The 18,366-nt window shown below is 34.3% G+C and overlaps 1 protein-coding gene across 2 annotated transcripts; it reads left to right on the top strand.

Annotated features, from left to right (window-relative positions):
* Positions 1-4,989: 4,989 nt before the first annotated feature.
* Positions 4,990-13,718, top strand: LOC128175054 (uncharacterized). Of its 2 annotated transcripts, none has more exons than XM_052840445.1 (2): positions 4,990-5,086; positions 8,917-13,718. In XM_052840445.1, the coding sequence occupies exon 2, from the start codon at positions 8,918-8,920 to the stop codon at positions 12,365-12,367; it is 3,450 nt and encodes a 1,149-aa protein (XP_052696405.1). In that variant the 5' UTR covers positions 4,990-5,086; position 8,917; the 3' UTR covers positions 12,368-13,718. The 2 variants fall into 2 exon arrangements, with proteins under 2 accessions (XP_052696405.1, XP_052696403.1); XM_052840443.1 differs by lacking the exon at positions 4,990-5,086 and adding an exon at positions 5,715-5,802.
* The last annotated feature ends 4,648 nt before the right edge of the window (positions 13,719-18,366 follow it).

The raw sequence follows: 18,366 nt of genomic DNA, 5'->3' as shown, positions 1-18,366 counted from the left end.
AGTAATGCAAAATAATGCCTTGTACTGCCAGCATTACAATAGATTTTGGAAAGCAATGCCTTACATTACCATTTCTTGTAATGCTAAGTTTTTGGCATTACACATTGCAATGAATTACCATTACGTTCAGCAATACACCAAGCCTGCTTGGTGGATGTAAATATTTATAATTGAACATCTACTATGAAATCTACTATGAACATTATAAACTGTTTAATTGTAATAGATATCAGAAATTCATACATTTGTGGTGTTATTGAGCCGATCCCTGCTGAAAACAAAGCCCTGGTTTTAGGCAGGCAAATCTTCAAAGTTACTATAGATAACACAACACGCTAACATAGCTTCCGATAATACTTTTAAAATAAATTGACAGAGGGCCCTTTTTGTCCAATGTATTGTTTTCTACTTGTTCGCGAATAGATTTAGCGAGTGGTATTGTTTTCCCCTGTTTTCTTATTGAAGCTGACTTTAGTCATAAAACATTTGATCACCATATTTGATTCTAACAATATTCAACTGACACCGGGGTGTATATACGGGTCCAGAAATCTACGGTCGGTTGCTTTCCTATCGAGGCATTCAGGTTGCAAGGACCTCTTTATGCATGAACTACACATTGTAGTTAATTGTTTGTGTAAAAAGAATAAAGGAAACTATAATAAATAAAACATGAAACATGACTTTGAAAGAATTTTGTAAGAATTCGTATTATTTTGCACAGAAAGTGCTGCCTTACTTCGCATGCACATCCAACACCTGTGTCTTTCATACAGAGTGTATATCGTCTGTACCTTTTTAACGACCCCGGCGGCCCTACATCTACAAACCGTGCCAGGCGTTCAGGATATTAGTACCCTAATTAGGTTGCCCCCCCCCCCAAAAAAAAACCCTGTAAAAATAACCATAACAAAACGCTATACAATCACTACGTTCCTGTATCTATGGTGACTTCTCTATATAAATACTGTTCCTGAAATCGATATGAATATTGCTCCTGAAACCGACATGTGCAGAATAACGTCTGTATATGAATAAAGTATCATCGTCTGGAATGTAAATTAATATTCTTGTTATTTGTAGCGCTAAGTATCAAATACATGAAATCTACCTAAAAAAGTATAGCCGTCATAACAACAAAGAGTCGTATTGAAAAAAATACTACGCAAACAAAAATTAGCTATAGTTGGTGTAATTCTAATGGCATGGAAAAGGATAAATGATCAAATATAATTGTTAATGTTTGTCCAAATTTAAAATTGCATTCCAACTTTTCTTGCCACAAATATCAATACTTAGACGTCTGGTCTTTAGTTAACAGATATTTCCAAATAATGGTTTTAATTCAATAATTTTTCCCATAATAAAAGACAACTTTCTTGCAGAAACATGGTTGTTTTCTAAAATGTCTTTCAAAATAGATTTTATATTTTTGATCTTTTGATCAGGAACTTCTAACATTCTTCTTTTCATACTCCAAATAAATCCTAAATTTATACATGTAATACTCTGACGCTCGTTTCATAAAAAGGCCTAAGTTTGGGGTCTAACTTAAGTCTAGTCCGAGGACTTACACCGAATTAACGACTTCCGAAGCAGTAAAGCTTGCCTGGATAAGAGTAATAAGGATAGAAATGAAATACGTCTATACGGGTCATAAGTTATGAAAATAATGTTATCCTAAGTGTAGACTTATTGAAAAACTATATGCATCGTATAAAGTGATATGCAAGCGTATTATAAAAGACATGATAAATTAAAGTAAATTAAAAGGCATCAAACGATACAAATAAAAATACAATAAAAAACCCAAGCCAATCCAGTGTGGCAAGATAATTTGTTTACATCGAAGTTTAACATGTGCGTGTTAAAAAAATTTATCCTCGGGCCTTTTTACTCCCTTAGAAACAACATCAATCGAAAATTAAAAGACATCCTATTATTACGAATATGAAGCAATAGAACACCCAGCATTGTGATTTTATTCTCATAAGAAAATTATCATATATCGCGGTCAAAAACAGCGAAAATCATCAGGTGAAATTAGGATTATTTTGTCTCAGTCATGTTTTGAACCTTCGAATACAACAATGCGATAAAAAGGGTCGGTTTAGCTCACCCGAACTTTGTCAAATTTAAGCATTTCACAATGCTATAGGATTGAAAAGTGGTCCATTATCTTTATTATCTTTGAAGTGTGCATCAAACGAATAACAGGGTAGTGTATGCAGCATATGGGGCTATTATTTCCCGGTACCACCAAGTGGCTCCCAGGGGTTCTTGCTCATTTCAGGGGTTTATATCTCACTTGAGATTGACCAAGAACTAGGATTAGGTAGGGGAACTCAAGAGGTATTCATAATAAGCGTTAGAGGGCACCTATGACCCCTACAAGGGTTCGTTTAGCTCACCCAAACTTTGTCATATTTTAGCATTTCACAATGCTATAGGGGTGAAAAGTGGTCCATTATCTTTATTATCTTTGAAGTCATCAAACGAATAACTAGCTACAGGACTGAAGCTCCCGGTCTGAAAAAATTCGGATGGACGACCTGGGAGCAACAGTGCTTCCCATAGTAAAAAACTGCAATTTACTACGCACAAAAAAATGCGCTAGTTTTGACTAATCTCATTTACGATCACATTCTGTACAAATATTTGATCCCAAAAATACCTCGGACATTTTACTACAGATATCGTCACTTCACTTGCCCCTGATATTCTTTTAAACACCATCAGCAGCCCTGTAAATTAAAGTTTGATTAATTTTTAATGGCGACTCTCGATCTCGACGTGAATTAACATACTTCATTTTCCGAGGTCGGTTATCATTTTTAAGAGAAAGTCTGAGGCATGTAAAGTGACGATATCAGTAGTAAATTAGCTGAAGAATTTAATGGTACTAATTCTTTTTACAGAATTCGTGTGAAAATAAGGTTAATAAGTCCAAAATAGCGCAATTTTTTGTGCGCCGTAAATTGCAGATTTTTCCTATGGTAGGCACTGTAGCTCCCAGGTCGTCCATCCGATTTTTTTCAGACCGGGAGCTACAGTCCTGCAGCAAACGAATAACAGGGTAGTGTAGTCGGCATATGGGGCTATTATTTCCCGGTTTTAGATTTGAGCTGTAGGGATACCACCAAGTGGTTCCCAGAGGCTCTGGCTCATTTCAGGGGTTTATATCTCACTTGAGATTGACCACAAGAACTTGGAAACACTAGGATTAGGTAGAGGACCGCAAGAGGTATTCATAATAAGCGTTAGATGGCACCTATGACCCCTAAAAGGGATCGGTTAGCTCACCCGAACTTAGTTATATATACATATTGCTATAGGGGTGAAAGGCAGGCCATTATGTCTTTTAACTTTGAAGTTAGCATCAAACGGATACCAGGGCAGTGTAGGGGGCCTATTGGATTATTTAGTAGCCCAAGAGGTTCCCTACAATGCCCTGGTATTCGTTTGATGCACACTTCAAAGATAAGGTAGATAATGGACCACTTTTCACCCCTTTATCATTGTGAAAAAACAGTTTTAAAAAAATGCAAAGATCGGGTGAGCTAACTGGACCCTTGTAATTTTTCTCCAAGGTACACGTCAAAACATGGCTGACACGAAATAATCCCAAATTTATGTTTGGATTTCTAACGTTGTGGTTTTCAATTTAGGGTTATATTTTTTATGAGAATATGAAGTATGTCCATCCCATTTTTGTTATAATAAGAGAATTTTTATGATTTTCGATGCATGTTATTTTTGGAGGTAAGTAAACAAACTTGGGGATCAATTTTTATGCATACGAATAGACAAATACCAATATTCAGTTGAAATCATTAGACACAAACGAATTTTTTTTTCAGGCGAGCTTTACTGCCTCCGAGATTGTCCATGCTCAGAGAAATTATTCAAGCATAAATTTTCTTGATATTAATTAAAATATGCCGTTAATAAAGTAAAATATAATTTTCTGTTCGAGTACTCTCAGTACTTTGATGAATTTCCTTATTGGCTGCTAGCTTCTACGGGCTCATTGGCTGCTGTTAATGGCTGCTAGCTTCAGCCTGGTTCGGCCGTAACGTGTAATTTCATGCGAACTCCTCCAAATCGTCTTTCTGGCCATCCTCGTTTTCAGAAACATCACTCAAATATAAATGCGAAGGCCTGGTTTGTCGTCGTCAGGTACTTTCCGTTTTTTGTCTCGATTTTGTAGTTCACAGACAGAGGATGTCAGAGATACAGTATTTCTTAGCATCTCTTTCATCATGGCGATGATGTTGGTTTTGCAATTTGCATACCCTCCTCCTTTTCCCTATTATATGATGTTATTAGTACTCATACTGATACATTGTTTATATATATTTAGTTTTAGATGTTACATCTATACGAAAAAACAGCGTATATACGCCAATGTGATATCAGATTTTTTCTACTTTATCCATGATGTTCACTCAAATTATCGTAATTAAAACATACAAAATTAACAACACTGATATCATTAATCCAAAACGAATAATGCGAATTTACACTTATGTCTAGCTGCAGCAGAACCGCGCTCCAGAGCCAAAATATCTATATGAACTACGCAGTTTTAAGAGACAGAGGTTCCAATAGGGAAGAACAAATGATACGTCTTGATTTCAACCGCACTTGGTATTCAAAATCATTTAAATTTGTTGCTACTTGAATATTTCTGTTTTTGATTTTGGATAAAATTTTACTGATGGGGGATTTATTACCTGCAGATGTTTTGTTGTAGAAAAAATTCTAATTTCCAATTCGATATTTCACAAAAAACGGTGTTTTAAACTCAGTCACAAGCCTTACATTTTCTTTATAATTATTTTTTTAAACCCTGATAAAAAAAAATGATTTAAATATCGCATTCCTCTAGTAATTTTGACAAAATAAAATCCCCAATGTCCCTCACGCTATGGAGGGAACTAAAACGTAACATGAGATTCCATACTGACAAAAAGTCTACACACCTTGCTGTGTCATCCGTCATTTAAAAAATATCTATTAAGGATGGGTGTAAAGGGTGTGTAAAGAAATCGGTAAAAGACCAGTAATCTTAAAATAAAACCAGGTAAGATTTTTGACTTCAGAAGGGTCATGTAAAGGATCGACCTATGCGAAGTCAAAGGACCTTAGTCCATCCTAATTATTCTTAGTCGATAACATGAAACAAAATGAAGTCTTAGTTCAGTAATACGTACCTATGATAACAAATATTGTCTTATTTGTTTTTATTCCTATTTTAGGAATAATGCTGACGAATTATTATTCATGCAGATGTTAATTTATGTTTTAACATAATTAATATATTGCATTCATTGTATGATTTCAACTGAAATGACGATATTTAGATATTTAACATTTATTTTATACGTGAATTACATCATTTATTCAGAAAAATTTAAAAACCTATAGTTTATACCTCTAGAATATTTGAAATGCACTACATGTTGGTAGAGACTCATTAAGTATGTGCAAGAATTATCTTTAGATGACAAACATGTAACGTTTAACAGGTTATTTCAGTATTCAAACTGGAAGTGATCTAGAATACATGTATTTTCATATCGACATTCGAAGAAATGATCAGTTAAGTAAATAGCTAAACTTACACATTAACATTGATGACTGTTGAGTAGTTATGTGTTGATGTTTCGTACATTTAAATTAACACCGACACTATTAAATTTAGCTGGGTAATTCGAAATACCCCAAATTTCTTTCTTTCAGTTTCGGGTAAACTAATGGCAAACTTAAAATGACCTCGATAAGTAATCCAGCGAAGGGGTAAGGCAATTAAGATATATCATACTTAGTTAGGTTCATTATAAGTAAACGAGGGAGAGTGTATCAACATCGCCAGTATAATAAATATACGATAACATAGGTGTGCCTGCCCTTTCATACCATATATTCCTCTTATCCAAAATACTGAAATTACTGAAATGTTTTTGTTATTTACAAGGAGCCAAATTTCTCATCATCCTTTGTGGAAAATGATCAACAATTTGATATTCTGTTCTTATAATAATTGCTAAACACCGGAAACAAAGGGAGACGTAGTTAAGTTTTTTCCCCCTTTACTCTTCCCATCGCAGGACATATATTCTGATAGCCATTTATCGAAGTACAAGCAATACATAGCGATACATAGACTACTTAGCTGCAGCGGTTTTTTGTCGCCAGATTTCTAAACCTACTTCCACTTTCGTTTTCGCGTTTCCTATATATCGCCACCTACTGACGGATGCTGAAGTCGTAACATGGAGAAGTCGTACTCTGGAAAAATAATAACTATGCAATTGGGAGACATTAATTATCTTCAAGTTATCCTGCATGCACATGTATTTCTTCTACCAGTATTAAATTAACAATAAATTTCATTTAAATGCCATTATTATATATCAGATACGGGTGCTCCAAAAGCCATATCATGATGATTTATTTCGAGAAAAAAATGGATGTTACATGCATTAAGTTGCGTTTTAGGTGTTTAGTAATAATGGAATAATTCTACAATATCAATAGGTTTTGAGTATTTTTAAATGTAATATGTTACAGTTATGAACACCATGTTTTATATAAACATGCAGAATTTTAATATACAAAATTTTTCGATTAACACCGGGCCCTTTCCACGATAATTTGTGGTGCTTTTTATAAACATTATTTTAGGCTTCGTGTCCTGTATGCAATATTTCAGAAATATTTTTCTTTCAATTTGCATTGATATGTAATTTTATAATTATCCAAAACCAATGATTTGATTATTATTTATGAAAAAATATAACTGTCGAGTTACTTGAAATACTACAGTAAATATATGTAACAATCTTTATAAAATGATACCAGCTAACCTCGTTTAATTTGCATATATGATTTTATTAATGATTTAATTTATGTGCAGTATGGACAAATTACGCAGTAATAAAAACACTTACTAACAATAAAAATTGAAAGTGATGTGTAAGATTCAACATTGCTATGAATTAAATATAACTTTTAGATATTTAAATGAATTCGCGTATTATGTGATAACTGTACCCATTATATTGGTATATATGAAATAAAACTTCTTGCCAATTTAATATTGCTTGATAACGTCGAAAATATACTAAAAGTTTTCTATATGAGTTCAAATTTTCTAAAAGAACCCGTACCCTATTACTTGGCTACGGGTTTTCTTTAATACGACCTCTGTTACGCTGGTGAAAACAGTTCTTCCATCCAATGGCACCTTCTCGGGCCTTTCCGGCAGACCTTATATGTATTGCAGGTGTCACTACAGTATTCAAGTTTACTATATATCCCTACCATAAATGCGCATCTTTAGACACAGGTTATAAATTCAAAACAAACATCTGCGAAAATCCTTTTGATATTTTTTAAAACAACACTTCTTCTCCAATTTAGTATCAAAAACATAAGCAGGGCACAAGATTTTTTTTTACGTCGAAGTTACACGTGTGCTTGAAAAGCACAAGACCAAAAGCCAAAAACTTATCACACCTCTTCCAATAAATACAACACACATCACTAAAATGACTTAGCTCGCATTATTACAAAACGTGAATAGCCAGACATCTTACACAATTTTTTTTCATCCATAAAAAGGTAGCCCCTGTCGCAGGCGGAAACGGCCCAATTTTGAAGGAGAATTCGGGAATGGTTTTTTGACGTGAACCTAGTACGGTGAAATACTGTTGTGACATCTGCATAGGCGTCTATGACAACTTCCTTTTAATAAAACTTGTTAAAAACACGATACTTTTTACGTCTGATGAGATGTGAGCTAGACTCAAATTCAGTGATATACCCTAAAATATACCCAGAAGAGACCGTCTAGTTGATGCTTAAATGAAAAAAAGCGACTCCTTTTTTATATTCTAACATCAGTATATGTGTATACATTAGGGGTCTTTGCATGGTGTATTGTAAAATAAGGCTGGAAATATTGTTCAAATACCGAAGTTTATATATATATATATATATATATATATATAAAATATATATATTTTGAAGAATAAGTAGCATTCCCTGCAAGGCAGATCTGTAATGCGGTTAGTATTATATTCCTTTTGTCATAACTTTTTGGCTTTTTATGATAATACTGGTATCGTCATTTGCCACTTTTTTTAGTGTTCATTAATTTTTTTTTCATTTTTTGATTTGGAAGTTGTCAAGTGTAAAAACAAAGAAATGATGAAAATTAGCAAGTAATTTAAACATAAATATGTATTAATCATCATTTGATCGTTGTTATTGGCGACAATCTTATTTTACTTAATTGTCTTCACAAGAAGCATGTACTCTGCAGGTCTGCTAAACAGTTGCGAAATATGTTTAAAACTAACAAGCAATATCATTCCAAAATGACCACAAATTTTTTCAACATGCTTTAAGGCAGATTGTTATACTGTAAATTGTAAATTTTGACCTTACAGTCAAATGGATAAATCATTCTATGCTTCGAAAATAAAGATACACTGACATTTATTGCGAAATGCTTTTAGTATGATATTTAAAAAGTCATCAGCATTTTATTTTCACGTAACACGACAGCTTGCATTAATCATTAAAAACAATTATGCATTCTATAACTGAGACATATTCAAATTCTACATCATTTCTGAATTCTGAGTAAGTGCATTTTTCTTAATAACGAACAATATGATTCTTAACATGTATTTTCATATCAATCGATATATTTTGAACACTTTCTTCTCGACTTAGCGCTTTTCAGTACTTTCAGTACTTTGATATCAGAATTATGATATTCTTGGCTTCTTAAGGAAACCAAATCCAAATTGTTACAAGGTAAAAACTTAAATATCTTATATTATATAACTGTGAAACATTTGAGTTTTTTCTCTTTACAGGATGAGTTTTTTCTCTTTACAGGATGCAACCCTTAGTGTTGGCGGCTATAGTTCTACTACATGTTAGCTACACTCAATCACAGTCAGATTGCCCCAGCACAGTGCCAGCATGTACTTGTGAGGATGTAACCGGCCAGAGCAGGAGAAACATCAGGTGTGTTGGTCTGACACAGATCCCAGCCTTCACTTCCTCTCCAGAAATTTTTCAGAAATTGGACATGGATAATCCAAACAATAATATACAAGTTATTCAAGCCAATGCATTCAGTGGAATAAAAGTGGAAGAAGTTGATATGAGTGGCCAAAATATCAAATTACAAAGCATTCACCCAATGGCCTTTTCTGGTTTTGAGCAACATCTGACAATATTGAAACTCCAGGGTGATACCCTACTTACCCCTCCTTTTGAACAACTTAAAAACATCACCAATCTTCAAGTGCTTGAATTACAATTTTTTAACATGCCTACTATTGAAGAAAGTACAGAATTCAATTACTTTCCTTATCTGAGAACTTTAAGGTTAAGAAATATGAACACACACTTTGTTTCATCTGAATCTTTTAAAAATCAGTTACAGGAACTGACCGTTTTTGAATTTGCAAACAACCAAGTGCCTACATTTCCAAAGCCTGCTATAAACAGAATTCGTAAGCTAAAACACCTTTCTTGGCTACACAATGGAATGACAATCATCTCCTACAGCTCGTTTGATTCTCTGGGTTCTCTTACTGAACTGGATCTGAGGGGTAATGATATAGGGGAGATGAACAACGGGAGTTTCATAGGCATCACCGATAGGCTTGAGTTTTTGAGTCTTCAACTGAACAGAATTACAAAAGAAGCCATTGTACCATTAGGCAATCATAATTGGCCTGAACTGGAACAGCTTAATTTAGGTCATATGATGGCTGATTTTACAGACATTCCCAATGGTTTATTCAGAAACATGCCAAAGCTAGCTAACCTTATGATACCTGGTAATAAATTGAGAGTGATTAAAAGCAACGATTTTCAAGGCCTTGGAAATATGCATTCTTTGGACTTGTCTGAAAATTGGATCCACACAATTCAAAAAGGAGCACTGTCTCCAATGACTAGGCTGGATACATTAGATCTACGAAGTCAGTATGACTCAAATGTTAACAACCCAATGAATTTTAGTCTATATGCCTTAGAAGGAGCAGAGCTTGCCCTGAAAACCCTACATATACAGAACAACCATTTAATTGATCATTATGCTTGGAAGGCTATTGGTGCTATGAAAAACCTTGTCAATCTAGACATATCTGGAACTGGACTTTCTGACATTCCATCCTTGCTCTTCTACAGTCACAACAATCTGGGGAGTCTTACTATGAGAAACAACAACATGACAGTTCTGAGACAAGAATCTCTTTATGGGTTAAAATATTCACTGGAGGTCATTGATATCTCTAACAACCAAATATATACTATTGAAAAATGTGTTTTTGAAGGATTTAACAAACTCAATTTCTTTTTTGCCTCGCAGAACTCTTTTGTGTGTGATTGCAATCTTTATGGACTTTATGAGATTTTAAAGGAAATAACCTTTGCTCTTTTGGCATGTAAAAATCCAGCAAATTTAGCAGGCAAGTCTTTACTTACTTTGAATACTGGGCAGTTCTGCTTCAATCCGCCGATCTCTTCTACTTGTTTAGTCTTTACAACAACTACAACATCCACCTCAACAACTGAAACAACTTTACTTTTAACAACAACTACAAAATCGAACTCAACCGTTGAAACAACCCCAGACTTTACAGCATCTAAAATACATGTATCTAATTCAACGATTGGAACACCTCCACCATTTAATACAACTACAACACCCAAATCAACAACTGAAACAACCCCCGACTTTACAAAATCTACTAAATATAATTTAACAACTGAAACTACCCAAGACGATACAACAACTACAATATCCAATCCAACCACTGGAACTACCACTGTCTTAACAACAATTACAACACTCAAGTCAACCATAGAAACAACCCCTGACTTAACAACAACTACAACACTCAACTCAACCATTGAAACAACCCCTGACTTAAAACCAACTACAACACTCAACTCAGCCATTGAAACAACTCCTGACTTAACAACAACTACAATAACTAACTTAACAACTGAAACTACACAAGACGATACAACAACTACAATATCCAACCCAACCATTGGAACTACCACTGTCCTAACACCAACTGCAACACTCAACTCAACCGTTGAAACAACCCCTGACTTAACAACAACTACAACACTCAACTCAACCATTGAAACAACCCCTGACTTAACAACAACTACAACACTCAACTCAACCATAGAAACAACCCCTGACACAACAACAACTACAACACTCAACTCAACCATTGAAACAACCCCTGACTTAACAACTACAACACTCAACTCAACCATTGAAACAACCCCTGACTTAACAACAACTACAACACTCAACTCAACCATTGAAACAACCCCTGACTTAACACCAACTACAACACTCAACTCAACCATTGAAACAATCCCTGACTTAACAACAACTACAATAACTAACTCAGCAACTGAAACTACCCAAGACGATACAACAACGACAATATCCAACTTAACAACTAAAACAACCAACGACTTATTAACACCTACAATATATAAATCAATATTTGAAACAATCTTAGATTCTACAACAGCTGCAATATTCAACCCAACAATTGGAATAACCCCAATCTTAACAACAACTACAATATCCAACTCATCAATTGCAACAACATCAATTTTAACCACAACTGCAACATCTAACTCAATTATTGGAACAGCCTCAGTTTTTACAACAACTACAACATCCAACCCAACCAATGATACAATCCTGGGCTTTACACCAACTCCAACATTCAACCCAACAACTGAAACAACGTCATTCTTTTCATTAACCACAACATCCAATTCAACAATCGGAACAACCCCTGTCTTAACACCTACTCCAACATCCGCTCCAACAATTGGAACAACAGCAGTCTTTACAACAACTACAATAACTACTTCAACAATTGGAACAACCTCTGTTGTCCCCTTACCAGATATTCGGTTTGGAATTTCAAGTGAAACAAAAAATACAATAGTGATATCTTGGACAGTCAATGGAGATATGACTTATCTAAAGAACTTTGTGGTGCAATATAAACAGTTAGAAATAAACAATCCCCATAAGAAAATTTTTAGTTTGGACAAAATCAAAAGGGATCATCAAATAACTGGACTTAACCCTGTGTCTCGCTATGAGATTTGTTTCCTTGTTGAACTGACGGAATTATCAAAACAAATCCCGGTATCATGTCTCACAGGCACTACAAAAGGTACAACAACTCCAGCCATTAGTGGTTCAGATAAAACCGTTGCAATGGCAGGGGGAGTTCTTGGAGTTGTGATGTGCGTCTGGTGTCGTTTTGTAATTGTATCTTAGTCCTCCTAATTAGGCCAGTGACGTTATAACGATGACATTCCAGTGCAAAGGAACCTCGACACCCCGTGACGTTTACATTTTATGACAGTGTGGGACAACGAGCGATTTTAACCCTCTAGCTGTGAAACTGTTAACATTGCCGAAATATTGCGTTAAGCTCTGTAGTGCAGTGGGTACAGATTTGGTCTATTGACCCGGGGTCACCAAGTTTGAATACAGCAGGACTTGCCACATATAATTAACATATAGCCACATTATTATCTGGCCGCCGCCAGAAAATTAAATATTGACCGCCAAATAATTTTGTATCTTATGTACTGTGGTTTCATCAACATTCGTTGAATACCAATTTTCATTGATTTCGTTTTTAAGTTTATCCTTGAAATTAAATATTCATTTAACTGCAATTTCTACTGATATTTTGTAATGATAAGGTCATTGGCCACGAATTTACGTATCCTTGAAACTGTGATTTTCACTTTATCAACGAAAATTGATACCCTTGAATATTAATGAAACCACAGTTTTTCAGATGATTATTATTGAATCGCAATTTTATTCATGGGACTTAAGTCTGTTCTAAGATATTTTTGACGCATATTTTCCTAAATTATTCGATATTTATAAATACTTCTTGATTCAGACGATGTTCATTCAATAGTATAAAAAAAAACCTTTTGAATCGCCTCCTCTAGCTTGTCAGGTTTCAATACACGGCTAAATATAGAAAGTCTACGTGGATTTTGCATTGCATCAGCCATAATTAAGCCCGGATGTTACGTTGAAAAATTGTGCTAGATATTCCTAATAACTTCCAAATAGAAGAAATGATGTAAACATTCCCCATTGAATCTCAGTAGGAAATCTGTTATCGTTCCTGTGAATTTTTACGAGGAAAGACTGATAAAAAGCGAATGAAGTTATCTTGGAAATTTTCCCTTTCATCGATTTTTAATTGCACTTCTTTCACAGGTATATGTATTTTTAATAAAAAGTCGTCCAAATGTGCAGCGAAAATATCTTGCGACAGACTTTAGATAACATTAAGGATTCAAAAGGCAAAAAAAGCTGTATTAAATTACCGTCGGGCAATTTAAGCCATAAGTCCTTTATTATAAAAAGAAACTGTGTTTGGAAACAATAAGCCGTTTTCACTTAACTCTTGGAGCACTGTCCAGTATTCCTTAATGATGTTATGCAACCAGGTGCAGAATGCGAGCAAATAATTTCCAAATTGGGAGTTTATGAATAAGTTGTCATATTTGGCGATTCTGTGTCTGCAGCGATAGCTCTGGTACTCTATACTGAGTCATGTATTGCTTATTGTATATAATCTTTGTAACCTTTTAAATCAAGAACTCATGTTTACTTTTATATATGACCTTTTAAAACTGTACGTAAGCGATGCGTCATACTCAGGCGGGAGACTCAAAGCCTGCATCCCAATAAAATTATTCTTAAATGAGGTTATTTAATCAGGTTCGGAATTAGGGCACAGTAAAATCCAACTTGAAAATATATAAACAAGTTATCAACAAACAAGTTATAACTCTGGAATTTAATCACTAAATGTTCACTCATGACCGTCGTAGATGGGCCGAACTAGTGGGAACTGTCAGTCATAAGTAAAATGTTATATAATCCCCTGTAGAATTATGTAAGACATGCAGAATTTTATTTCGATCTAAATCAAACATCTTTAATTTTTGAACTTTAAATTTTGACTGGAGACCTTTAGTTTTTCGGCTTATAATTTTGATTTTGGATTTTGATTCAGATTGATACTTGGGCTGTTATATTTGATTTTGTAACTTTGACAAACCTATACGATCACGCTTTTTAATAAACTGCTTGTCAAACAACTATGGGACTTACTGGTTCCTAAGTTTGGGTGCTACTCAAAGAGATTAAGATAACGGACCTCTTGCAAGTGACAAACTATTTCAGGCAAGATATCGATCCGTTGCCGTTGCAGAATACCATGCATTTTCTGGCCAAATACTTTATCGGATGAAGAACGAACATCACCCATCTTTCCCAGATACCAGTAATACGTTAGAGAAGGTGACAGTGGATATGATACATGTGTAAAATGCACCCTACATGTGTACCTCTATCCAAATCGTAGCAGCAATGAGATGGACACAAACCTGCAATAGAGGAAGACTGAAAGAGACCCGAAGAAGTGCAGTAGATCTAGAGAAAGAAGTAAAGAAAAAACAACTGAACGGGATACAGGTCTAGAGATGGACACAAGATAGACCAACATAGAAGTCCCTGGTGACGCCTTTGTGTGATTATCAACATGACGAAAACTATAAGTAAGTTGACTGCGACTGGGATACATTCTGGTCTGTCGAGAAAGTTAAGGTAAATTGCTTTCCGGTCGAGGCGTTCAGGTTGTTTGGACTTCTAAATACACCTTTCAAAGACTTCGTAAAAAATATAAAAATAGGGAGAAAAAAGTAATCCCTTTATCTAAAGACAAAACCTTTTTTTAAGAATCAAAAATGATAATTTAATATTTAAAACATGACGATAAACTTTTTCATATATACAAAAAAATAATATGTTTTACGGTGCTACCGTTCTGGCGAGCGCAGCTAGAATTTCAAATACCTTGCATCATTGTCAACCTAGTGTTATTTAGGTATCAACGAACGTTTAAGAATTTTTGAGAGAGTATTGCTCTACAATAAGTATGGTTAAGGTATTAATTTTAATGGTTATGATACATACAGCGCAACCCCCTACAGGGAGAGAGAGAGAGAGAGAGAGAGAGAGAGAGAGAGAGAGAGAGAGAGAGAGAGAGAGAGAGAGAGAGAGAAAGAGAGAGAGAGAGAGAGCGCCTGATCCATGTTTGTAGGTGTGTAATTTCCCACTTTTAAAAATGGCCAGACTATATGCAATATCTACATAAATTTTTTAACTGTTTATTATTATTTTTTCCATTTGTTCCTTTTTATTTAGTTCAAAATGTCCTTTTGTTTATTTCCTCCCTACTCATATACTTGTATACCTGCCTACTGTACATGCATGTACAATTAGCTTAAAAATGGATCGATATGACAGTAAAGTGTGGCTCTTGCTAGTATTTATTTATAAATTCTCTATATTAAAAAAAAATTAAAAACAAATCATATGTCAATGAGGCAGTTATCGCAGTCTTTACTGAAATAGCTAGTACACTCATTACAGATGTTTGATCCACCTCTAAATTTATCGCGGGAAATATAGCGCGAGTGCACTGTGACGTCATCCATGATTTTGTTCGTCTTTGTTTACGTTTCTAGACTCAATACGAAGGTATGGAAGCATGTGACAAATCTTTTGAGTCTAGCCAAAGCATATGCAGCACTCAAAACGTGTCTTTAAACTTTAAGTCACCGTACATTACGAGTTAAAAGTCGGCCATTTTTGGCATAGCACCACGGGTGAAAACATTTGAGAGCATTATGGGACAGACAAAAAAATTTGTTTGATGAACTGTAGGTTTAGCTCGTTCTTTTTCCCGCGCACACTGGTTCTTAGAGCTCGCTTCGCTCACTATAAAAAACATATACCTTTAAATACTTTTACAAAAAAAATTTGTGACCCTGAAAGTCAAAGATCGACTAAATGCAATTTTTTGAGAAAATAGATTTATCGGCACACAACAAAAAACAAAACAAAACTTGGTTTTGCAAGAATTGCAGAGTTATCCACGAACGATGGTATTGTCATAGTTTGTAGAATAAAGTGAAAGGGGGCATGGTGCGTATTTTTAAAATCCACGTCAGCTTTAAGGTTGAATCACTTTTAAAATAATTATAAGTTGACTTAATAACCTATATCAATATTTATTTCCGTAGTTCTAACCATATAATCCGTTTTACAGCAATCATATTAAGATACAACACAACCAAATTATTTGGACACACAGGTGAATGATCTGATGATAAATAAATTGGTAATAAAAACTGCATCGTTTTAGAATAGAAACTCAAAAGAAAATTCAGTATTGAAAAATCTGCACGCATCCTTTCAAAGAATTCATAAAATGCCTTAAAAATGAAGTTTAAAAAATGTTTTCAGATACTTAGAGTAATGTGACTTGTACAAACCAACTCCAAACTTGAAATACCATTAAGTGAATAGAGGCTTGAAAAAATCAGATTTTTATCGTATGGTTTTGGAAAAGATACTCAGTATATGAGAGACCGATGGGCATATATGTTTCGACTATGGATGTGTTACTTCCTACTGTGGTTTCATCAATATTCGTTGAATCCAATTTTCGTTGATTTCGTTATTGAGTTGATCAACGAAAAGTGTCCACTGAAGTGCAATTTCCATTAACATTTTGTATTGATAGGGTCATTGGCCACGAATTGACGTATCCTTGAAACTGTGATATTTACTTTATCCACGAAAATTGATACCCTTGAATAATAATGAAACGATAGTATTTGAACGAACTTCAATGTATAGTGTTGTATGTGAAAATTACTCACTTTGAGAAAAAAGTGAGTTAATTTTGGGACCAAGTCAACGCACTTTGAAAACAATTAAAAACGCGTTTCCTACAGGAAATATGATATAATTATTAAAATCTCAGATAAAAGCATGTTTTGAAAAAAAAAAAACCTGGGGGGGGGGGGTCATCCCAATTAAACTTCGCCGTTTTACGCTTATATTATTTATCCATATAGACGTAGAACACAATCCGTTCATTGTTTACAAATTAAGTTTTCAAGTTTATTAATCTGTTGTGGTTTAAAAATGTATGCAATGAAAAGACGCTAATGTATGCATATTTATTTGCACATTTTAAATTCAAAGTATCTGCCCGATGGCTTACTCGCCCTACAATTTCCGCCATGAAGTTATTAAGCCAATCCGTTTCTGGGCACCCCTATCTGGAAAGTTCTTTGCAACAAAACTGTTCCATTTTATTTATTAACCTTTTTGAATTTATCAAGGTCCGATCCAGTACGCGAGTCTGGTGAACAAAGAGGGGGTTTTACACCTCTAGACTGGTAAATTGATTTGTGTATAATTAGCTACTCAATTGTTATCAAATAAAACAAAAAAAAATTAAATAAATAAGTGTGAAATCAAGCATTCTTAAGCTTAACGTCTGTATAGTCCGTTAATCAGTGGTTAAAGGTCGTACGCAAGGAAATAGCCAATCGAAGTTCCATATATAGAGAGATAAATTCTTTTCTTTCTCCCTTTTTGGAACCTTATTTTAGGCCTGCAGTATTGATTATAGACTCAGTAGCTAGGAGAATTATAACTTGAGTGGAATTGTCACACTAAATTCAATAGAACTTTTTTTTTAATGCAATTGATGCAACTTCCTGAATGGTGCTGAGTCTGTTTGTCAACATGTGAAACCCACGTGTATTGGGGGGGGGGGGGGGGGGGCAGGTATGTTTACTCTCAATTATCTTTCTTAGAAGCCGCACAAGGCGTTTTTTTCGATCTAAAATTTTTCTTGAAGTATTTAACTATAATTTCTTTTTCCTGAATTATATGCTGAGAGTATAGGTAATCAATGAACTTAATTAAAGCTATATATATTGTTACATTAAGTGAAATTAATTCCCTGTGCGAGACCTTAAAGTATCATGTTACATGTACTTTTAAAAAGTAACTAATGTTAAAAATAAATGCCTTTATTGTTACTTATCTAATCATTTAAATAATGACAAAATTTACAATTCAGCAATTAAAACTTTTTTTAAATATGTAATCAAGTAATTACTTTGGAGGTGATTACGCTGGTCCTAATTTCTTATTTAATAAAGTGCAACTTTCTTACGAGCACTATGGTCAGCAATTTAACTCTTTCACTCCAACTTCCTATTTTGTTGATCATAAAAAAGATTATGAAATCTGAAACATTTTGACAAAGGATGCAAATAATTGTAAAATTAAATTCCATCATCGTATTTAAAAAAAAAATACGAAACAGACTTCATCATGCAGCCATTTTGGGAGTTCGGCTTGATCCG

The sequence above is a fragment of the Crassostrea angulata genome, chromosome 3 (assembly GCF_025612915.1).
Source record: "Crassostrea angulata isolate pt1a10 chromosome 3, ASM2561291v2, whole genome shotgun sequence".
In the NCBI taxonomy this organism is placed as follows: domain Eukaryota; kingdom Metazoa; phylum Mollusca; class Bivalvia; order Ostreida; family Ostreidae; genus Magallana; species Magallana angulata.
This window is presented reverse-complemented; position numbering and strand designations above follow the sequence as displayed.

Excerpts from the sequence above, each read along its gene's own strand:
- LOC128175054 (XM_052840443.1), top strand. The coding sequence starts at position 5,774 with ATGACCTCGATAAGTAATCCAGCGAAGGG. Across the intron at positions 5,803-8,916 it reads ATAAGTAATCCAGCGAAGGG|GATGCAACCCTTAGTGTTGG; the intron begins GTAAGGCAATTA and ends TTCTCTTTACAG.